The 24,885-nt window shown below is 37.3% G+C and overlaps 1 protein-coding gene across 1 annotated transcript; it reads left to right on the top strand.

Moving 5' to 3' along the window:
- The first annotated feature begins 3,758 nt into the window (after positions 1-3,758).
- Positions 3,759-4,989, top strand: ACRALDRAFT_1062774 (uncharacterized protein). The gene is made up of 5 exons (XM_071016666.1): positions 3,759-3,971; positions 4,032-4,086; positions 4,154-4,236; positions 4,356-4,672; positions 4,768-4,989. Exons 1-4 carry the CDS (start codon positions 3,961-3,963, stop codon positions 4,444-4,446), a joined length of 240 nt encoding a protein of 79 aa, XP_070876180.1. The 5' UTR covers positions 3,759-3,960; the 3' UTR covers positions 4,447-4,672; positions 4,768-4,989.
- The last annotated feature ends 19,896 nt before the right edge of the window (positions 4,990-24,885 follow it).

Here is a 24,885-nt window from a genome sequence, read left to right as displayed (position 1 = left end):
TCTACTAGTAACCGTTCTAACGTATCTTCTTATCAGAGACTAGGTTATAGATAAAATCTTTATAGTGGGCCACGTCTTTTAATCAGAACTTTATCGGGCCGGCCGTTCCTTCTATTATAATAATAACGTCTTTATATCCTTAGATCGGCACCGTTATAGTACCGGCGATTTTAAGATTACTAGGGCGGGCCGGTCTATAATCCGTAAATCTGCTTTTATTATAGGAAACGTGGGATATAGTACCTAAGTCTAATATAGCGGACTGCTATAAAGGATATACGGCGGCTAAGAGGGCGGCCGCCAGGGCTTTAAGCCTACGTAGCTCTATTTAGTTACTAGCGCCGGCTTGCCTTTTATAGAATGCAGTTATAAGCTTTTCTTACTTTATAGACTTCTTGATTTTAGAGAAGACTTTGTTATTATTATCGGCGGCTCTTATTACCGTACATAGTCACGCCTTCTTAAGTGCTTTATTATTATTATCGCCGTTACCGCCGCCGCCACCGACTTTAGTATTATTATCCGTGACTTTATACTCGGTGGCGGCGGTCCTCTTCTTTTGATTTCGGGCCCTAATCTTCTCTATAGCGCCTTATAGGTCCCGGTCTATTCTAAGGGACTTCTTTAGAAGCCTCCTAATAGAGTTATTAGCTTAAAAGCCCTCTGGCGCTAACTCTGGAAATAATATCTAGTAGCCCTGTAGATCGTGGCCGCGCCGGTAGTACGCGGGGCACTTATCCTTATAGAAACGGGATTATCGGCGCTTAGAGCTTATATACTTAGTTAACTTACTTTTAGGGTAGGCACTATAGCCCCGCTAGACTCTAGTCCGGTTAGCCCTCCCGGCCCGTTATACCCCGTTATTGTTATTACCTTTACCTAGGTTTAGGGCCGGGAAGGCTATAATTCTATGGCTTTAAGTAGGCGGCATATTAAGTTATTCCGCCGCTTTCTTCCCTTCCGCGATAAGGGTTATAGCCGATACTGTTTTAAGATCTAGCGTTACTTCTTTTATATCCACCTAGTTACCTAGGGCAGGTCGTAAAGCGTTAAAGAAATCGTTAATATAAATCTCCCAGGGTTTATTATATATCCCGACGTTATAATAGTCCTAAAGCCGGTCCTGCTAATCGTTTAGCTAGGCGGCCACCTTCCGTGGGTTAGTAGGCGGCTTATTTTTATAAGGATCGTAGTTCTTTTAGGAGTCTTTTATACAGATCACGATATAGGGTACAGCGTCGGCTTATACTACTATATAGATCTCTTCCGGGGTCGTGCCCTTTATTAGGGCCTTCCGTCTCTTCGGTACGATAGACTCTTCTACCCATTTAAGTATACCGTTAATACCCTTCTAATAGGTTTCGTAGTCTTTACGATCTTCTTTATATCGGCGGTAGTCTTAGGTATAGGGGGCCTTGCCTATAACAGTTAGCTTAGAGATATTAATAGGCTATCTGTTAACGTTAGCGATAGAGGCGTAGGGGGTAAATTCGGGACGGGTAGCTAGCTACGGCCTAGGGGCTGGATTATTAGGGTGTAGGAAGTCCTAAACTCTATTACTACGGCCCCTGACTTTATAGAGGCCTTGCTATAGCTCCTAGTCTTCGTGGCTTGTGTAGATAGTTATATTAGAGGTTATGGTTATAGCTATCCACAGCTCGGCGTAAATAGCTTTAATAGGTTATTAAGTAAATAAGACTCTTAATTATTATAAACAGCGTATAACTTAATTACGTAAAATAAGCGATCGATCTATTAATTTAATTAACTCTATAGAAATCTCTATTCGGAGTGCTAAGTTCCTGCCCTTATTCCTGTATTAGATCCACTCCCACTTTTAGGTCCGGAATAACCCTTTCCGGACCTGCTTTAGGCCAGCCTATACGATAGGGGGACGCTTATTCCTAACTACCACTATTTATAGCCGCCCTGTCTGGTATTTACATCCCTCTCTATCCTATTTCGGAAGGTTACGCGAGCGCGCGCAGTAGTCTGTATACGCCACTATCTTGGCTGCAGATGTCGCGTACCGCTACGTACACATTCGGACAAGACTTTCTTACCTAATCTTATCTCTAATGTCTGAAACTATAAATTCACTACTTATAATAACCTTCTATATGTAAACCTCTAGGCGATACGAATATATCACGTCTATCTACCTAGAGGTAGAAGAGAGTGGTGGAAAAGGGTGGTAGAAAAGGGTAGAAAAGAGTAATGGAAAAGGGTAGAAAAGAGTAGTAGAAAAGAGGGCGGAAAAGTTTTCTTATAAGGTCATATAATCAGTCACGTAATCAGTAACGTAATCAACGACGTAATTAGTCACGTAATTAGTTACGTGACTAGTCACGTAGCTAAAAGCAAATTATATATATACCCTAATATAATATAATACGGTATATAAGTGGTTACGTGATTAATTACGTGACTAATTACGTGACTAATTACGTGACTGATTACGTGACCTTATAAGAAAATTTTTCCGCCCTCTTGTCCACTACTCTTATCCACCCTTTTCCACTACTCTTTTCTACCTTTTTCCACTACCCTTTTCCACCACTCTTTTCTACTCCTCTTCCACCCCCTTTTTAGCCCTCGGACAGGTTAAGGATATCGGGTATTCTAAGATACTTAAAGATAATAAAAATAATCATAAAATAGCAGTGATTTTATAGTATAGAGTATTCGAGATAAGTTATAGTGAATAGCGGCAGTCTTAACACTATGAAAATTTTGTCGTGATCCGGGGTACGTACCGGTACGCGACATCTGCAGCTAAGATAGTGGCGCATACAGACTACTATACGCGCTCGCTTAACCTTCCGAGATAGGATAGAGAGGGCTATAAATACTAGATAGGGCGGCTGTAAATAGTGGTACTCCTTATTCCTTAAGTCCTTCTCGGTGGTATCTTTAGCTTAACTACCTTAAAGGTATAGAAGTTAAAGAATTATAATAAATAGAAAGTCCGTAGACTTTAGTTAAGGAAAAGATATTATATTAAAGGCTTAATAGCTTAGTATCGTAGAGTAATCGTAGTATATTCGTTAAGTATACGCTAACTTTAAACTAAGACTTTGACTTAAGGGATTAAAGTAATCCCTTAACGCGCGTACAGAGATAGGTTCGGATCGGTGGTCCGTGCGCGGCCATCGGTCCGACTATATGCCGATAGGTCTGCGATGATCTTATTATATAATTACTACTATAGTAGGCTTTAATCGAACTAATAAGCTAATCTGTTAATAATAATAATAATAATAGTAGTAATAGTAGGTTAGATATATAAATCGGAAAGTATAAGGAACTAGATTCTATAAAGAGGCCGTAATTAGTGGTAAATAGCTATAAAATAGAACTATTAGTCTTAATTAATATTATCCGAATTATTATAACTACTGCCTTTAATTAACCCGAGGGATTAAATTAATCTAATATTAAAAGACTATTTAGGCAATTAAAGGATTAACGATTATACTTATTCCGAAAGAGGGAAAAAGTGGGTCCATATCAGAACTATAGTCGGAATATCCAAGTAGTATAGTCGGAATATCCAGTCTCTAAATATATACCTAAAAAAGGGGGAAAAGCACTATAATATATCTAATAGAAGTACCGCCGTATTCGGAGCAGTGTGTGACATGGCTCTGCGAATATAACCCATCGGGCTTATTAGGCTTTCGGGGTCTTTGGGCATAAATGCCTGACATAGACCGATCTAATCTGCTAGAAAACTCTGCCCTTGATCCTGCAGAAGATGACTTATATCCACTCCATAACGGAACAACCCGTTCCGTTCCTATTGCGGTCCAGCCTATGTAACATTCCCTACCTAACCTACCACTCACTCACGACTCTAGTCGCATAGGATCTTTTAAAGGGCACTTTCGTAAGCGTATCGCAACTCCCTGTCTTTGCGCAATCAAATAAGTTTTACTTTTACGTTGTCATCCAGCCGAAATGCTCATCAAGTACGTCCATTGCAGACGTTCTTCCTTGCGGGTGCATTTGCTCATTCTAAAACGGCATAGAGTCCGAACCCTTACCGGCAAGGAAATTGAACTCGATATCGAGAGCGAGTACAAGGTTCGGACCACTGTGGCCTTGAATGACTGCTACGCTACTCGTACCTGACACGGGAACTGGCATGTAGGTATCGCAAATCAAAGAGAAAGTAGAGGAGAAGGAGGGAATCCCGCCTGTGCAGCAGCGACTTATCTACGGCGGTAAGCAAATGTGCGTATCTAATATGGCGAATGTCTCGAAATATGGCCTTTGGAAGGGGCACGATATCGAAACGGCCAACCATTTCGTTCTAAGAAGAAACTGGGCTAACACATTGTTTTTATGCACAGGGTTGATGACAAGTCGGCGTCCGAGTATGGGCTTGAGGCAGGCGCGACGCTGCATCTCGTCCTTGCCTTGCGAGGTGGCTTCACTGTCTGATAATTTATCAACGCACTTAAACCAAAACACGCCTCCAAATAGTAACAGCGCGCCATTGGGGGTGAATGCCAGCTGACTCTGACTGGTGGCATCGATTTCTTAGCTCAGTACAGCAACAGTGAAGATGGCAAGGCTATGCGTACAATGTGCGGTACCATGGGGAAAAGTAGACCACTTCACACCGCGTATCATCTGCATGCTGGATGTGTGCCTGCGGCTATACACCGTATGTTTCTACCGTTATTCCTTGAAAATCGCACCGGATAGAGCCACTCGTTTCATTCTCTCTTTTAGACGTTAACTCACCCAGAGAGGCTACAGGTAAACTGGTTATAACGACTAGGGCTGGGCTAAGAATTAATATAGGGTGTGGCTGTTTATTAGATTAGCCGAGGGTTAGTCTGGGGCTTTATCTTAATTAGTAGAAACGTCTCTTAGTCCTTCGTGAGTCGCGTTAGAACACGATAGCTGATTACCTCTCCCTCTTTTATCTTTAATAACTTTAATTATTAATATTATAATTATTAGTCTTTTATTACTATTATAACGTTATTTATTTATATATATTGGTTTTTATTATAACTTAACCTGTTCTTATATTAGTATTCACTTTTTACTACTAGTAAGTAAAAGCTATTCTAGGAACGACTAAGGAATAATTAAGGAATAATTCCGATTTAGTAACGTTTTTCTTATTATCGTCTATTATTAAGACTTGGTTTTCTTTACTAATATCTACTATTAAGCCTTTATTGTTTATCGTTAATGATTATATAATCTCACTATAATATAATATATATATACTAATAGTATATTAAGGGAAAAGACGATAGCCCCCGCTATTAGAATCTCCCTAAATTCGAGACTAATAGCATAAGTATATAACTTAAATAAAAATACGATACGTTACTAATAGTTTCTTAAGACTAGTAAGATTATTTTAGGGAAACACTATAGCGCCTATACATTTTAATATCAAGCTCGTAAAAGTGGAGTCATAACCCATTAAGTTCTCCTACTAATAAGTACTTTATTTTTCTATGGTTAAGCGAGGCCTCGGCGGGCTGGAGTATATACAGCTACATTATATCAATATCATTTCATTATTCTATCACATCCATTCTATGCTGCTGGCTTAGAAAGGAGGCTATTAACACCTTATCCTAGAGCTGCTACTTAATTATAAGTTAATACACTCTTAAAGTAGAAATACTTAAGGAGGCGCGCTAATAGTGAAGTTAATATAATGCAACTGTATATACCTAGCCCCATTAAGACCCTATTTTATCGTAGAGAAATAGGCCGTTTATAAGTAAGAGAATATAGTCTATATTTACGGGCTTAGTATTAAAATATACGGGCACGGTAATCTTTCCCTTATTTTAATAGTAGGAGAGTAATACTACTAATACCTATAGGGAGACGGAGAGCTTGGCCTTAATATAAGTCTACTCCTAATATTATAATAACTAGTAGAGGCTTATTTTCTGTCTATATAGCGACTAAAGCTTTTATTTAGAGTATACTTATTCTGACGAGGGCATTATTTTTATAGCCGGAGCTAGCCGCCTACTATTATAAATCTTTTATTAATCACTTAGGCAAGTAGTTTAAGTTATCTACTATACTAGATAATTACGATATCCCCTTTTACACATTTATAATTAGGTATCTATCTTCATGTCTTAGGTCTTAAACCTTGAATGATAAGCTTATTATATATGCTAACGTTTTGGCCAGCGATCTATTAGAATAGGAACTTAAGGAGGAAAGGGTATATTAGCGGTAGGTAGAGGTTACTGCCCGGTTTATAGAGTAGTAGTATTACTAAGAAGGTCGTGATCTTAATCGCCCTTAGAGTTATAGTCCTAGTCGAGGTCGGGGCCGAAGCCGTGGATAGTATAAAGGTAGAGGCCGGGGTTCATCTAGTCTATATTCTATAGGAGTGAACCTAGTCCTGCCTAGATGTTAGTCGGGAGCGGATAAGGCTATCCGTAGCCTATAACAAGAGCTGGGACAGGGCACATGATTAAGTTATAGAAAGATAGCTTCTGATAGTTAATTAATAATCGTATCTAAAGGCAAAAGGATAATCCGAATCATATAACTTAAGTAAAGTAATTAAAGTAATTAACTATATATAAAAATAAAAGGTTCATAATGGTAGACGCCTAGTACTAGCTATAAAGATAGTTTCCTAATATTAGGTAGGTAATTATAAAGAGTAAAGAGATAATCAGGATAAGGGCATGTAATAGTTAAAACGTGATCGCACTTAAGTTAGAAGGTAAGGGGAGCTATAGAGTTAAATTAATCACTAATCTCTTTATTCCAAGGGCGGCTATTTATCTCTTTTAATGAATATACTAGCTAGCTTAGGCCCAGCTCGGGATTCTATCCTAGCCGTTCTATTATCATCTATTAACTTGTTATAATAATCCGATTTGTACTCTAGTACCGGCCACGTTATAGTTAGTTACTATAAGCGGCTAGTTACGAGTTATTTATAAAGTAAGGCCGAATAATTGAATTATCTAAAGCTAAGGAGAAAAGAAGGAAAAGGGGAAAACTCTGTGGGTGCTTACGACCTAAATATAATACCGTGGCGACTCACTAGGAATATACTATAATTAGCCGGAAAATCCGGCAGTCTACCGGATTATGTCTACGGGGTTAACGCCGTAATATTACCCCCCTCCCCCTTCGGTAAGCCGTTACCATTCGGTATAGGTTTATAAAGCGTTATTATTTAATCGAATAACGCCTCTTTATTACTTACATAACGACCTCTAGTAGCTCTTTAACCCTAAATAACCTCTCTGTTTATTAAAGGGCGCTCGAGGCGAGCCTTTATAGTTATATGATTTTTTGATATATTGGGCCATAAGTAGTAGGTTGTACGTGCGGAAGAGAGGAAAATCAAGCAAATAGCTGTTGAATTCGTAAATCCGTAGGATTACTGCTTGTTACGCAAACGCGTAGTTATGTGTAAATAACTGACTTCTGGGATTTCTTCCTGAATCCGGGCCTGGCAAAAGACTCTGGAAGATTGGGTGGCGACTGTTACGTCAACAGCCTACGCGACGGTTATCACGCCACGTTATTAGCTTAAGTAATAACCAAGATATCGTATTTACGCTACCTAGTGTATTTATATAACATATATCATAAGCTAAGTATATATACACGTATAATACGTATAGTATTATAGTATAGGTTAAGCTAGTAATAAAGTAGACGTCTAGTTATATAGCTATGACTATATACTGTTTATTCTAACTTAGATATTATACTTATTATTATTATGATTATTACTTATTATAAGTATAATATCAATACCCCCCCGTAAGCTGACTCTTATATAATAAGTGCAGCTTAGTCAGGTTATAGTTATGATTATGGTTATGGTTATATTATAGCGCAGTAATCCTAGTCTATCTAAGACTAGAATATATAGAGGAAGTTTTTTGAAAAACCTCTTCTTGTTAATTTAAGGGAAAATTCAAAAGACCCTTGTTATTGTTATAGTATATTATTCAAAGAAAAGTTCAGAAACACCTTTAATGTCTAGGAAAATCCGAAGGTAAAAAAAACCTAGTTATATCCCCTTATAAAGAACTAAGAATACTAAGTATTAAAACCTAGTATTTTAATTCTTTGATATTGTTATAAGGCGGATAATCATACTCAGGCAACGTATCGTCCTTATAACCTAGGTTCATATAACCGCAAAGAGTATTATAAGTCTCTTTTACTAAACCTTTAGTTATTATATCAGGTATCTTAAATTTCGTATTTATATATACGATTTTTATTTTATTATTTTATAGCTGTTGCCTATAGTAGTGATACTGCCTGTCGATATGCTTTACCCGTTTATGAAATTCAGGGTTTTCGGCGAGCTTCTTTGCACTCTCACTATCTATTAAGATAGTAGGAATTTCGAGAGTTTTATTATTATTATTATTATTATTATTATTATTATTATTATTATTATTATTATTATTATTATTATTATTATTATTATTATTATTATTATTATTATTATTATTATTATTATTATTATTATTATTATTATTATTATTATTATTATTATTATTATTATTATTATTATTATTATTATTATTATTGCCTCTTATATTAGAATCTAGACCTAGATTCTGTAGTATTTCTTTATATAGATTATAAAGATAGATTCCTTTTTTAGAAGCTTCTATGAGAGCTATATATTCGGCCTCTGTTATTAATAAAGCAACGACTTTTTATTTAGTTAAGGTCTAACTAACGGGGTTATTTACTCCTACGCAGTAAATATATCCTGAAGTCGAGGTTCTATCCTCGATTATATCTAAAAAGCTAGCATCAGAATAACCGTAAATACCAAGGTCTTCTTTATTATAGTTATATAAAAGACCGATATTAGGATATATATTTATATAAGCCTAGATTCGATTTAACGCAGTAAAGTAGTCTTATAAGGGATTACTTATATAGCGAGAATACTAGTTAACTGCGTAAGTTATATCTGGTCTTGAATATAAGGCTAAATATAATAAAGCCCCGATTTCCTATTAGTATTTATTTATATTATTAGTTAATGCTTATTCAGGATTTAGTACTAGGACCTTCTTATATATATAAGGGGTGTTAACCCTTTTTAGACTTCGTTTATTATACCTTTTAAGTATCTTATTAGTATAAGGCAATTGACTTATAGAAAGAGTCTTATTATCTTTACTTATATTTATTATATAGCCTAGAAAGGTATTTATTTCACCTAAGTCTTTAAGTGTAATATCTTTAGATATCTCCTTAAAGAAATAGTCTAAAGTATCCTTAGAAGGGCTTAGAGCCACTATATTATTAACGTGGCATAAAAGAATAGCTCGTTCTTCTATTCTTTTAATTTTATTATATTTATAAAAAGTAAAAAGTCCGTTATTATATTCAGAGACCCGGTAACCTAGTTTAGTTAATATCTTAACCAGGTAACTATACCAGAGTCTAGGACTTTGTTTTAACCCGTATAAAGCTTTATTAAGCTTATAGAGTGTTATATAATTATTATTTTTATTATTTTCTAAGCTATCTTCTCTCTTAAAGCCTATGGGTTATATAGCGTATATCGGGGTATTTATATCAGTATAAAAAACGAACGCGTTTTTGACGTTAAACTGCCTGAATTTCTAGCTACGGGATACGCCTAGTATTAAAGCTAGTTTATAGCTTTTTAGCCGGCAGGTAGTTAAAAAGGTTTCTAGATAATTAAGACCTAGAACCTGATTAAACCCCTGAATAACCCACTAAGCCTTATATTAAATAGCTTCGCCAGAGCTATTATATTTAATTCTAAAGACCCAACGACCTCCTAGTACGTGGTTATCTTCTTTTATTTTATTATAATTATTAGGCGTATTTCTTATATTTATTAAGTCCCAGGTCTTTCTCTTTTCGAGTTCTGATATTTCTGCTACTATCACGTCTATCCATTTATCTTTATCTAGGCAGTTTATAGCCTGTTTATAGGTAGCTGGTTCGTTAATCGAATTTATAGTTAAAAGAAATAGGGAATTTTCTTAAAACTATAGGTTTCTAAGTATTATATCTTTTATATAATATAGTAAGTACGCACTATTAGTATAGGATATTAAATCCTTATAGTCCGGTTTTGATGGTTCTGAAGTTATTTGGACTTCTAGCCTAGTACTTTGGCTACTATTATTATTATTAGCCGGGCTATGGTTAATATTATTATTATTATTATTATTAATAGCTGGAACTTTATAGCCCGCTGCCCGTAGACAAAGACTCTTACGTCTATTATTATTATTCTCTTCTTTAGGTTAAATAGACTTAACAGAACGTTTCGAAACGCGCAAAGGAATATTTTATAAAAATTAACCGGTATTTTCACTAAAAGTGATTCCTTTCTTATACTTAACGGGCTAATAAGGCCCGCGGTTAGAAACCTGATTATATGCCTGAGTATTAATATAAGGAGGGAGGTTATTATTATTTTTAGGCGTATAGTTATTATTATAGTTATCTAAAGAAGAGTGAAGAAACTGATTCTCTAAGACATAAACGTCTCGAAACCAACCAGTCTTTCTAGTTACTAGGTTATGAACCTTATAGTTATAGTCATTAAAACCTATTAACGCACCTCGAAGTGCTCTTATATCTAGTTTCTTTATATTCGGGTCGTTATTTTTATAATAAATAATAAAACCCTAAACCCGTATATTATTAATATTAGGTTTCTGACCTTATAAAAGCTTAAAGGGACTCTTATATTCAAGAGCTGAATTAGGTGATCTGTTATATATATAAACAGCTAAGAGAACAGCTTCACCCTAAAGGTATCGAGGCAGCCCTAAGTGGAAAAGAAAAGCTCGAACCTTTTCTATTATAGTCCTTATAACTCGTTTAATAGAGCCTTAAGCTTTATAAGTATACGGTGGCTTTATATTATGCTTTACGCCTATAAAAAGACGTTAAAAAGAGGCGTTATTAAATTCTTTTCCACCGTTAGTACCTACTTCTTTAATAAAGAAGTGATATTTATTATAATTATTATTATTTTCTACCTGAGCTTTCCACTCTTTTATAGCTATAATTACCGTCGTTTCAGACTTATCTAAGAGTAGTTATACCCATAGAAACCGGGTAGAACGGTCTAGTATAAATAAAATCCAACGCTTTTTATTATAAGAAAAAGGCTTGATCGGTCCGTAAAGATCTATATAAACCTTTCTAAATAGGAAAAGTCTTTATATTTATTAACTAAATCTTTATTCGTAAGTATAATAAACTTACTCTTCTTATAGGCATCATAGCTCTATATTTCAGTTAATTCTTCGTTAGTTATATTATAATCTTTTTTAAGAGTATTAGTATAAAGACTTTTTAAGGCAACAGGGTTAATATAACCTATCCTGTTATGCCACAGCGTTGTGTTTTCAGTTATAGAGGTAGTCCTTCGACGGTTATTACGGTCTCTTTGTTTATAAAGCTCTTCTTAAGGTTAAAGAGGTTAAGGTTTCTTTATTATATTATTTCTTTATTAAGGTTTAACTAACCCCTTTCTAGTATTTCTTTATTTATTTTGTTTCTTTAAAACTTATTCTTTAAACCTCTAAAACCTCTTTATGCTAGTTAAGTCTTGAGACTATTCTATAGGTATAATACCTCTTTATAACAGTTTCTTTGTGTTTTTTCTAGTATTTATTATATTTATTTTCTAAGACTTAACCCCCCCGTATAATAGTGCCCGTGCTATAGCCTAGTATAGCCCGTTATAAAGCAGAGCCGTTATATAAAGAAAGAGGGGCTCTTTATTATTAAATAATAAGAGCTTTTTGTTTCTAGTAAGACCGCGAGCTTTACTATTAAGACGAGAGAGACTAATAATATTCGTGCCTATTTCCGGTATATAAAGGCACTCTTTTAAAAGCAGAAGCTTTCCAGTATCCCTGAATTTTATAACGCAGTCTCCTTTACCTTATATCTTTATTTCCTTTACCTAACCCTAATAAATAGTTCTCTTTTTAGAATTATAAGTAGAAAAGAGTCTTTTATTTATAATAATATACGCTGTAGCCCCGCTATCTACATAAAAATTCAGATCTAATTTAATACTGTTTTCTGCTTATATTTTATAAATCTTTTCCACTAACCAATCTATATTAAGGTTAGTATTATTTATATCTTTATTCTTAGAAGAGATAATAAATACCTGATCCATATCCATTAAATCCTATATAAAAGGATCAGGACGGTCTGGAAGAGGAAATGGAGGAGGGAGGACGTCTTTAAAGATAACGCCGGCCTCTTCGTTTTTATTATCGTCTTCCTATTCTTTTTCCTTTTCTTTTTCCTGCGGCTAATCCTGCTACTGATTCTGTTAATCTATAATTATATTAACAGTAGCAGACTCGTTGTTCTCCTCTTCTTCTAAAGACGTATCTAAGGCGTGCTGTTCCTTAGCCTTTAGTACGAGTTTTATTATACGCTTCTCTTTTTAAGAAAGACGCGTATTTCCACCTCCTTTCTTTTCCTTATCCTTTCGAGAGGACTAGGATTTATTTACCCTATTCTGGGTTTTTTTTCTTAATCCTGAAATATCCTTTATTACCTAGTTCTTAGGTGCTTTTTTAGGATAGAGAAAGTAGCAGTTAGTCGGCGTATAGCCAGGCTTCTTATAGTTCTTATAGAATAAACCCTTAGTCTTCTTCCAGGGTTTCTTATTATTATTCTTCTATGATTTCGAACCTTATATAAGGAGGGTATTCGACGGCTAATCGACCTTTCTTAAAGTAGCTATTAATTCGGCTATTAATTTATCCAGTATATAACTAGTAATATCGTGACGGAGAGCTTGAGTTATTTGCCTTATTATAGATTCGTACCTCTTATCGAGACTATTAAGAATCCAGGCAAAGATCACCTTATCAGAAAAGGATATACCTCTTTGATTTAAGGTAAGCAGTCTCTCTTATATTTTATATAAATACGCTTTAAGATTAGGGAATTTAGAAAGCGAGAGGTTAAAGAAAGAAGTTAGGACGATATAGTCGGCCTGGAATCCCTTTGCTTTATATAAATCCTTTAGCTTTTCCTATACTTTTAAAGCTTCGTTTATTCCTTAAACCTGGGTTAAGGGACTATCTAAAAGAGTAGAGAGAATATCTCTAGCTGCCTTTAGAGACTCCTCCTTCTATTTTATAAAAGGATTTACTAGAAGGGGCTTTATAACGTCTTTAATATATTTTCCTTTATAAGCAAAGTGAGCGTGTATTCCTATATATTACGGGCTGACCCCGTGGAGATAATCCGGTAAAGCACCGGATCTTCCGACTAATCACAGCGTGTTCCTAGTGGGTCGCCGCGATATTATATTTAGGTTATAGGCACCTATAGAGTTTTCCCCTTTCCTTCTTTTCTCCTTAGCTTTAGATAATTTAATTATTCGGCCTTACTCTATAAATAACTTATAACCAGCCGCTTATATATCTAAAGCTTAGTAAAACCCACACGCTACGCTAATAGAGATAGACTATTACTTCGATCCACCTCCCGGCGCTCCGTTACGCCTAGCGGGCGAGTCGCCTAAGGCTACGGAGTAGAGGAGGGAGATTATTAACCCTCTATAGACTTAGGTCGCGACCTTAACCACTTAGATCTAAGAATAACAGAATACTATTAACTAGCTATTATAGGCGATATAAAGTTAATAACGTATAACCACGCCTCGTCTCGCTATACTATCGGAAAAGACTATATAGGGCCCTTAGCCGCCCGTTACTACGCCTACGCCCGATATAACGCCTATTCCGAACCTTAGGACTAAAGCACTTCTATTACCCTAGAAGTTTAACGGTAAACGCTCCGAGTACGCGAGCTAGTCGTCTAAGATTCGCGAAAAGCTCCTACTCGATTAATATCTCTTCTAGAGCGCTCGTAAGAAGTGGTATTTTATTAACGCCTACTTAGATAAAGCTCCCCGCCGCGTTATCGCCTCCTTTTAGGCTATAGGCGGAACCGATAGTTAATATAACCCTAAAGACTTCCTTAATTACCTTAATCGTATATATAAAGACGTTAACGAATAACCTTACGCGGCTAACGCCCTAAGAACGTTACGCTAGCGTGAAGACTAAGCGTTTAGAAGCTTTATACCCGGTTATAAACGATAGCTTATTATCGCCGGTAAAGGTTAATAGGATAATACTATAAAGATCACGTTCCTAAAAGGAGCTCTTAGTAATCGCCTTTATACCGCCCTTATTACTATAAAACTACTAAATAACTATTATACTTAGGTAACTAAAGTGTAAAGCATCGCTTAGAGACTTAAAGCCCTCGCTATAAGGCTATAGTTTAGCTAAGCGCCACGTAATAATAATAATAATAGTTATACTTATAATTATAACGGCGATATAAAGATAGGAGGAGTTAATCGAGTATAGACTAAGAAAAAAGAGATAAGAGAGTGCTATAACTACGGAAAGAAAGGATACCTTACTAGAAGATGCCGCTTAAAGAGAAAAGACGCTAAGGATTATAAAGAGAACCGCGTAGCGAAGGTCTTAGTAGCCTTGGATAATAAGACGATCTATACAGGAGCCACGGATAACGATAAAGACTTAGAAAAAGAATAGCTTTAGTGCGAAAACAGGTACTAAAGCCTACTATAAAGGAATAAAGGGATTAGAAAGAGTTTATATTATAGTTATATAGTAGTTATTTAGCTTTTATATAAGCGTGGATTAATAAAAAGTTAATTACCGCTTTTATAGATACTAGATATAACTATTATATAGCTATAAGTAAACGTTTTATAAAGTCCCTCCGCCTCCTATTAGTCGATAAGACTAAAAGACCCCTCTCGGGGTTCTTCGATACTATAGGGTCTATAAAAAGTTCCGGTATCGCTATATACGATCTTAAGATTAGTGGATATATATAACGACTATTCGCCTATATAATACTAGGATTAGATTATAATATATTCCTAGGGAAACTATAGATAGAATATAACGATATTACTTATTATATAAAAAGATATCGCCTTTACTATAAAGTAGCCCGGATAGATATCCGACTCTAAGGCGAAGAAAAACCCGATAATATTAAAGCTATCCACGGAGCTTAAGTAGTAACCGGGTTAGTATTCGCTAGTATTATACGGCGATTATAAAGGAGATAATGGTTCGGTAAAAAGAAACTCGCGCTTTATATAGTTAGTATTAAGGATATCGATAAGGCCCTCCGAGGTAAGTCCTTAGTCGACCCCCGGAAGTATATCCTAGAAAAGATATTATAACGATTTCCGGACTTATTCTCTAACTTATAAGCAAACCGCCTTCCCCCTTATCGACCTAGGGTTAACCACGAAGTGAACCTTATATAAGGGCCTAACGGTAAGGAGCCAGAACTACCCTAGGGCCCTCTTTATAATATATCCAGAGAGGAACTCTTAGTCCTACGGAAGACCCTTACCGACCTTATCGATAAGGGGTTTATACGAGCTAGCAGCTCCGCTACTAGAGCTCTAGTTCTATTTATAAAGAAGCTAGGAGGAGGGTTACGATTCTATTACGATTACCGTGCCCTAAATACGATTACCTAAAAAGACTATTATCCTCTCCTATTAATTACGGAGATACTCCGAAACCTAGAGTAAGCTAAGTGGTTTACGAAGCTTAATATAGTTACTATATTCTATAAGATCCGAATAGCCGCTAGCTATAAAGCGAGGATAGCGTTCCGAACTCGATTCGGCTTATTCGAATAGTTAGTATACCCTTTTAGACTTAGTAGCGCCCCCGCGTCCTTTTAACGATATATTAATAAGACGTTATAGCGCTACCTTAACGACTTTATTACCGTATATATTAACGATATCCTGATTTACTTAAGCGGATCCCTCCGCGATTATAAGAAGAAGGTTAACCTAGTACTATAATCGCTAAGCGATGTAGGATTAACGCTTAACTTAACGAAATACGAGTTTAGCGTAAAGACCGTGAAGTACTTAGGGTTTATAGTTACTACCGGCTAGGGCGTTTTATACGACCCTGATAAACTAAAGGCGATCCGAGAGTAAGAAGCCCCGACCTTAGTAAAAGGAGTCCGAAGCTTCCTAGGCTTTATAAACTATTACCGTATATTTATAAAGAACTTCGCTTATATCACGTCCGCCTTAACGAGATTAATAAAGAAGGATCGAGTATTCTCCTAGGGTCCTAATAAATAAGCGGCCTTCGAAAAGGTTAAAAAAAGGTTCTAGGAGGAACCGATTCTATAATAATAGGTCTTAAGTAATAAGACCTTCGTGGAAACCGACTACTTAGGATTCGTACTAGGAGGTGTATTAGTTTAAGAAGATAAATAAGGATATCGTTATATAGTCGCTTACTACTTAAGGCGATTTATAGGAGTTAAGTATAACTACCTTATCTACGATAAGGAGATATTAGCGATTATAAGTTATATAACGTATTAAAAAGCAGAGCTCCTAAGTTATAGTCGCTTTATAATCCTATCCGATTATAAGGCCTAAGAATACTTTATAATAAAGAAGATACTTAATAAGAGATAAAGCCGATAGGCCGGCGAGCTTACTTAGTTCGACTTTATACTAGAATACCGTAAGGGTACCGATAACTATACCGCCGACGCTCTCTCGCGAAGAGAATAAGATAAACCGAAGGACTTCTCCGATAAACGGGAATAGGCGCGATATATATAGTTAATCCCGGAGACCTTAATCCCCCTAAAGATCCGCCTCCTTCGCGAATACCTATAAGTATTCGAAGCTAATAACGAATTATAACGGCTATAGGACGCTATAATAAAAGAAGATAACTAGTATCGCTAAGCTATATAAGCCGTATCTAAAGGCGATTAATAGTTTTCCCCCTTATTAGGTCTCCGAGCCTAGATTACTAAATACGAGATTACCTTATAAGGACTACTAACTTTCCGAGATCGCCTATAGGTACTAGGAGCCTAGGAAGGGAGTATATTATAAATATAAGTAATCTAATCTATACACGACTCTATAATTAGAGGTTACCCGGGGCGAGATAATATAATTACCCTCGTAGCGAGACGCTTCTTCTAGCCAGGAATAAACCGAGATATACGCAGGTTTATACGTAACTATATTGTTTATAACTAGAGCTATACGTGGCGGAATGCTCGATAAGGACTCTTAAAACCACTCCCGATTTCCGAATAAATAAGGAGCGACCTGTTAATAGACTTTAAAATAGATCTGCCTCCCGTTAAGGAGAAGAAGTGTAGATACTTATAGGTTATAACCGATCGACTTATAAAGGTTATTACCCTTAAAGCGATAGACTCTATAAAGGCGGAAGCTTATACCGAACGGTTCCTATACTATTATTTTCGGTTCTATAGTATACCTCGCTTAATTATAAATAATAGAGGTTCTAACTAGACGAGTCGCTTTTAGCGATACTTTTATAAATTAGCTAAAATCGAATAACGATTAAGTATAGCGTACTACCCCTAGACCGATAAAGCTACTAAACGGGTAAACTAAGAAGTATAGGCGTACCTCTAAGCCTTTATCTGCTACGCCTAAGATAATTAGGATAGGTTATTACCCGCCGCTTAATTAGCGTTAAATAACCGAGAGAGCTTTACTACTAAGATAAGCCCGTTCTTCCTAGAATACGGATACTATATCGACCTAATCTAGATCTATAAGGAACTAAGCAGCGACGCTTAGGAGTTCGTAGCCTATAACCTACTTCGCCGTCTCTAAGAAGCTATAGAGTTCGCCTAAGCCTTAATAGCGGCTATATAGCTATAATAGGAAGAGTTAGCGAATAAGCGTTATATCCCCGCTAAACGCTTTTATAAAGGCGACCTTATATAGCTCTTACTCGCGAATTACTTTACCCTAAGACTATCGCGTAAGTTAAGCTAGCTATACTAAAAGTATAGGGTTACTAAGGTTATTAACCTATACGTTATAGAACTAGACATGCCTTCGAATATATACCCGAGGTTTTATATAGACCTCCTACGATATATAAGCGAAGACCCGTTTCCTAGTTAGATTCTATATAACCCCTAACCCGGATTAATTTATAATAGTCTTAAAGAAAACGAATAGATAGTAGAGGAAATCTTATATACTAGGAATAGGAAGGTAGGTAGAGGCGTAAAGAGAGAGGCGTTAGTAAAGTAGGAAGGATACGCTTAGATATCTTAGGAACCGACGGAGTCCCTATAAGAATTAACCGCCCTAGACCGCTACGAAGAGAAGTATGGCCTGATTAAAGTTAATAATAGACTACGTGAACGGTATAAGAAGAAGAAGAGTTATAGGAAAGGCAGTAAGGATTAAGTAAAGGTTAGGATAATAGTAAAGCCGTTTATATTAATTAAGTCGGGGCGGATAAGCCCCGCCCTTAGCTATTAGGTTTAGGTATTAAGATTAATATTATTATAAGCGTCCTTATAACCGTTAACGCTTTTAGCGATAACGGGAGATAATATAAACGCCGCGACCTTAGCCTGCTTATCCGCCTTTTTTCCCTTAAAGGACTTAACGTCCTTTACCTTAACACGAATAACCCCTATAACGTTCTTAACTACCTATAGGAACTAGTTAAGCCGGCGTAGGCCTTCTACCCCCGTAAAGGTAATTATTATACTAGGAATAGGCGTAACGATAGTAGGAGGCGCCGTGATAGGTATAGGTCTACTTATTATAATATAGGAGTCCCCGCGGGGGGGGGAGGCGGTGGCTTATACCGATAAGCGAGGCTTACCGGTACCCGAGTTAATAGGCGTTAAGATAGGCTTATCCTCCTACGAAGTATTAAAGGTCTTTTTTAAAACCCCGGACGCCTTTTAGAAGGCCGAATAAGCCGCTATAAGCGCCTCCGTCGCCTTAGAGCTATAAAAGGGGTTATTATTAACCACCTTCGCCGCCTCTAGGAGTGCTACTAATAGACTAGTTATCTTAGGCGGAGGAGGAACGCACCTATAACCGCCTTTCGAGTAATTATAGTATTTAGGATCGGGTATCCTTACTCCGGGTCCTTACTAGTCACGGTAGCGCCGCTTATCCTGGCTATTAGTAATAGCCTTTATATAAGAGTAGTAGAAGACTGAACGGGTCCCTCTAAGAGGATGTTTTATTCTATAAGCGCGCTTCGCGGGGCTCTTAACTACTATAGAAGCTTCGCCCGCGGAACGCTTACTCTTAGACTTAGCGGCTTAGGCTGGTTAGGCGCGGCGGTCTATAGACGAGGTAGGAGTGGTGATCTCCTTACTAGCCGGGGTAGGAGTAGGTGCCTCCTTACCGGTATTATTATTATTATTATTATTAGCCCCTTATATTATATATATAAGTTAGTAAATATCGCGCGAGGCTTATAGGAAGAACGGGAAACGTACCTTAGGGGCCGGAGATAATCCTAAAAACTTAAATATCTTTTAGAGAGAGAGATAAGGGGTTAGAACGATAAAACGGTATACGCAAGGGTGGTAGGCGATAAAAAATATACTACTAATAGTAAAGGATATTATTAAAGAAGAGAAGAAAAAACGGGATAACGGAGGTAATAGTAAAGTTAGTATTATTAATAAACGAGTTATATAGTTAGGGAAGGTACGTATATCGGTTCCTTATATAGAAGGAACGATCCTATAACCCGTTTATTAATAATAATAATACCTGTACACACTATGTTAATTAATCGTATAACTATAAAGGCCTACCTCGAGCGCTCTTTAACGAATAAAGAGGTTATTTAGGATTAAAAAGCTACTAAAGGTCGTTATTTAATTAATAAAGAGGCGTTATTCGATTAAATAATAACGCTCTACGAACCTATACCGAAGGTTAACGACTTACCGAGGGGGGAGGGGGGTAATATTACGGGCTAACCCTATAGAGATAATCCGGTAAAGCACCGGATCTTCTAACTAATTATAGCGTGTTCCTAGTGGGTCGCCGCGATATTATATTTAGGTCGTAGGCACCTATAGAGTTTTCCCCTTTCCTTTTTTTCTCCTTAGCTTTAGATAATTTAATTATTCGGCCTTACTCTATGAATAACTTATGACTAGCCGCTCACACTATAGTCTAGTTTTGATAGTCTATGCTGCCCTGAAGCTTCCGGACGGAAATTTCTTTGCTAGTCTCTTATTAAGCTATTTTTAAGTAGCAGAACGATATTTTTTATTATTTATTGAGGTTAAAATTAACTGGGTTATTTAACGATTTGTTTTTATTATTTTTATTCGTTTTCCTTTATTCCTTTTTTCTTTATTACGTTATCGATAAAGGATAGAAATAAAGAATACTAAGCTAAAGGTCTAATTCTGATTAGCCTAGCTTTAAAAAGTGGGTCTAAAAGTGGGTCTAAATAGTAAAGCTATTTATAGATCTCGTGACGCGAAGAAAAGCGATACTTATATAAAGCGAATAACAGGATTTATATAGGCGGACTTTTTACTAAAAGCTTATATACCAGGTTACGATATCCTGTTATTATAGGCAGCGCGGTAGGTTAAGTGGCTTAATTATTATAACCACTATTCGTGGATACACGATAGCCCTTATATTTAATCCACGTATTCGTTATTTTTCTTCTATTTCAAAAAGCCCTTCGTAAAATAAAAGAATAGTATATCCGATCGTGATAAAGAGTCTTATTCCCATCGTATAGTTCTTCCGGAACATGAACAAAGAGCTGGCCTCTTGGCACGACTCTTGGCGACCGTATTAGGAAGAATAAAGAGCTATGAACCGTGGTATCGGTACGAACGGTTCGAGTCGATTAGCTGTTTTATAGGAGATAAAGGGATTTTGTACGGTTCGAGATAAGGATCTACGACTAGAGGAGGATAAAGGGATATCCTGAAAAGGCAGGTAGGAGTCTTTTTGTTATTTTTGGGTAGAATAAAAGGGTAGAAAAGAGAAGATTTCCTTCTTTGCTAACCCGGGCTTATAACCTATTAATATATTAGGCTACGAGTAGTAGGCTGTCCGCGCGGAAGAGAGGAAAATAAAGTAAATAGCTATTGAATTCGTAAATCCGTAGGATTACTGCTTATTACGCAAACACGTAGTGATATATAAAGAACTGACTTCTGGGATTTCTTCCTGGATCCGGGGCTGGCAAAAGACTCTGGAAGATTGGGTGGCGACTGTTACGTCAACAGCCTACGCGACGGTTATCACGCCACGTTATTAGCTTAAGTAATAACTAAGATATCGTATTTAAGATACCTAGTGTATTTATATACTATATATTATAAGCTAAGTATATATACACGTATAATACATATAGTATTATAGTATAGGTTAAGCTGGTTATAAAGTAGACCTCTAGTTATATAGCTATAAATATATACTGTTTATTTTGACTTAGATATTATACTTATTATTATTATAATTATTATTATTATAATTATAATATTAATATAATTAATTAACGTTCCGTGTAAAGGCGTTATTATAGTTTATAGGCGGGTTATAGGGTTATTCCTTCTATATAAAGAGCCTTATACCATACCTTCCCTTACCGAGTAACTTACCTAAGCTAATAATACTAACTTCGCCGTCGCCTTTATAGATCTGTTTTTTCTCCTTTCTTTAATAATATCCATTATTATCGGTAATATGTTTTTTATCGCCTACGACTCCTTCGCGTATCGTATTATGGTGCTAACCTCCTATCTCTCTTTTAAATAATATTTAAGTTTTTAGGATTATCTCCGGCCCCTAAGGTATATCTTCTTATTCTTCCTATAAACCTTATATAACATTTACTAACTTATATATATAATATAAGTGTTATGGGTTGACCCCACTTATACATAGATCCGGCAGAAGCCGGAATAACCAACCAGCGCGCGAGTCCCACGCTCGGACCACGCTCTGCCCTCACGGCGGACTCGTATATACTTAGCAGATTCTGCACCCACCTTCCTATACCTTTTCTCTTTCTCTCCTTTAATTCTAGCTAATATAATTATTCGGCCTTACTTAGAGCGATTAACCTATAACTAGCCGCTTATATAGCTAGAATTTAGCGAACCCCACGCGCTGCGATAGTATAGACTTAGATACGAACGCGCCGTTAGGCGGCGGCGGTCCTATAAACCCCGCTAAGCTAGCTAAGTGGACGGATAGAAGGATCACCGAAGCTATTAATACGACGCTTAGTCCCTTATAGGAACAGATAGCTTAATAATAAGAGCTACTTTAATAACTTACGAATAGCCTCGCGAATATCCAGGCCCTATAATAACCTACTCTTAACCTCGCGCCCCCCTTAGAGGGAGCCCCTACGAATATACCCGCGGAGTTAGTAATAGGCCCTCCTACCCTAGCGACCTCTACTCCCCCTCCCTAAATCGAAGTCCTATAGGAGCTATATTAGGAACCACGTCCGTTATATACTAAGCCCCTACTATACCCCGCGAAGTTTAGTAGAAGGCGAACGGGGTACGCCACTTAGTTATAGTAAATATATAATAAGCTACTACTAAATAAACACTTATTTAATAACTAAGCCGAAATATAATACTATATTAACTTATACCTAGAGGGGAGTGCTTAGTAAATAGTATCGGCCTTCTACGCCGCTAGGGGACTAGGAGGAACCCGCGACCCAGAGTCGTTCCTTACCTACCTAGACCGTATATATAAGGACCAGAATAAATAGCCTCGCGCCGCCTTCGCGCTATATTCCCTTAGATAGCGCGAGGAATAAACCTTTATATAGTTCCTACCGAAATTCGAGAAATAGATTATCTAAATAGGCGGTAATAAATAGGTAGACTCGGCGAAGATCACTTTCCTTAAGGGGGCCCTAAGCCAGAAGCTACGTAACGCCCTAGTCACCGCGAAGTTACCCCACGATTATCTAAGCTAGGTTACTAAGGTCTAAAGCATCGCCTAGAAGGAAGAAGGCCTACACCTAACTAGCCGGAATACCTATATACCGAACCGAACCCGGGGCCGATATAAAGAGACCGACGCTAATAGAGACGTCGCGATAAGAGGGATTAATTAGGTCCGGCCTAATACGACCACGGACCGACCTCGCGATAACCGGAAGTGCTAGGGGTATAGGAAAAAGGGATATATCCGTATAAACTATAAGTCCCGGGATAAGAGCTCGAAAGCTAAGGGCGCCCGCGTAGTAAAGGTTTAGGCTAAGGATAGCGACGTCGCCGCGAGCTTGGATAGTTCGGATAACGATAAGTCGGAAAAAGAATAGCTCTGGCGCGAAAACGGGCGTTAAAGCTAATAGCCGCCTTACGGTAAGAGTAGGAGGCGTTTAAACACCTAGCTAGCGGCGACTTAGCCCTAATATTAACGCGAGTAAATAGAAGATATATATATACTCTTATAGATACGGGTTATAACTACTATACTACTATAAATAAACGCTTTGGCTAAAGACTTTAGTTACTATTAGTCGATAAAAAGAAACGACTATTAAAGGGATTCTTAGATATATCTAAGCCGGCTATTAGCGCCGGGATCGCCGCCTTTAAGCTAGAGATTAGCGGCTATATATAACGAGTCTTTGTTTATATAGTAAAAGGACTAGATTAAGATATATTCCTAGGGAAGCCGTGGCTAGAATATAACGATATTATATATTACGCGAAGAACCATAGGTTATACTATAGAGTCGCTAATATCGACTTATAACTAGTAGGCGAGGAAGAACTAGCTAATATACGAGCTATCCGTAAGGCTAGGCTAGTCTCGGGATTAGTGTTTACGGCTATAATATAACGGATTAGAAGGGGGCTAAAAGGAAAAGAAAAAGACGAGTTTAACGCCTTTATCCGTGCTATTAGTATACGGGATATCCATAAGGCCCTCCGTAAGAAGGAACTAGTAGACCCTCGGGACTATATCCCTATAAATATACTATAAGAATTCGGCGACCTTTTTATACCCGATAAGGCTAACGACTTACCCCCCTACTGACTAGGCGTCGACTATAAAATCACCCTAAAGCGAGGTCCTAATAAACTTAAGCCGACCCTGCTATAGGGGCCCCTTTACGGTATATCCAGAGAAGAGTTACTAGTGCTCCGGAAGACGCTTAACGACCTAATAGATAAGGGATTTATATAAGTTAGTAGCTTAGCGGCGGCTACGCCGGTCCTGTTCGTAAAGAAGCCGGGGGGCGGGTTACGCTTTTATTATAACTATAAAGCCTTAAACGCGATTACCTAGCGAGATCATTACCCCCTTCCCCTAATCACCGAGACCCTGCGTAACCTAGCTAGAGCTAAGTGGTTTATAAAGCTTAACGTAGTCGCTGCCTTCTATAAGATCCGTATAGCTCCCGGGTATAAGAATAAAATAGCCTTTAGGACGCGCTTTAGTCTCTTCGAGTAGCTAGTATACCCCTTCGGACTAAGCGGCGTACCCGCCACCTTTTAACGCTATATTAACTAAACGCTATAGGAGTTCCTTAATAACTTCGTTACCGTATATATCGACGATATCCTAATCTACTCTAGTGGATCTCGTAAGGACCACGAAGCGAAGGTCCGGCTAATACTACGTAGGCTCGTGGACGCTAGCCTAAACCTAGACCCGGCTAAGTACGAGTTTAGCGTGACTATAGTTAAATACCTAGGCTTTATCGTTATAATAGATAAGGGAGGATCCTATAACCCCGAAAAGTTAAAGGTAATCCGCGATTAGGAGGCCCCTACCTCGGTAAAGGGAGTATAAAGCTTCTTAGGATTCGCGAACTATTACCGGATATTTATTTATAACTTTATAGGTATCACGGCCCCCCTCTCGGCACTAATAAAGAAAGATCGGCTCTTTAGGTGGGGGGCCGAAAAAGACCCCGCCTTTAAGGAGCTAAAACGGCTTTTTTAGATAGAACCCGTTCTATAGTT

Source organism: Sodiomyces alcalophilus (genome assembly GCF_042370955.1).
Source record: "Sodiomyces alcalophilus JCM 7366 unplaced genomic scaffold ACRALscaffold_3, whole genome shotgun sequence".
Lineage (NCBI taxonomy): Eukaryota > Fungi > Ascomycota > Sordariomycetes > Glomerellales > Plectosphaerellaceae > Sodiomyces > Sodiomyces alcalophilus.
Note: the sequence above shows the minus strand (reverse complement) of the source record. Positions and strands in the feature narration are given on the sequence as shown.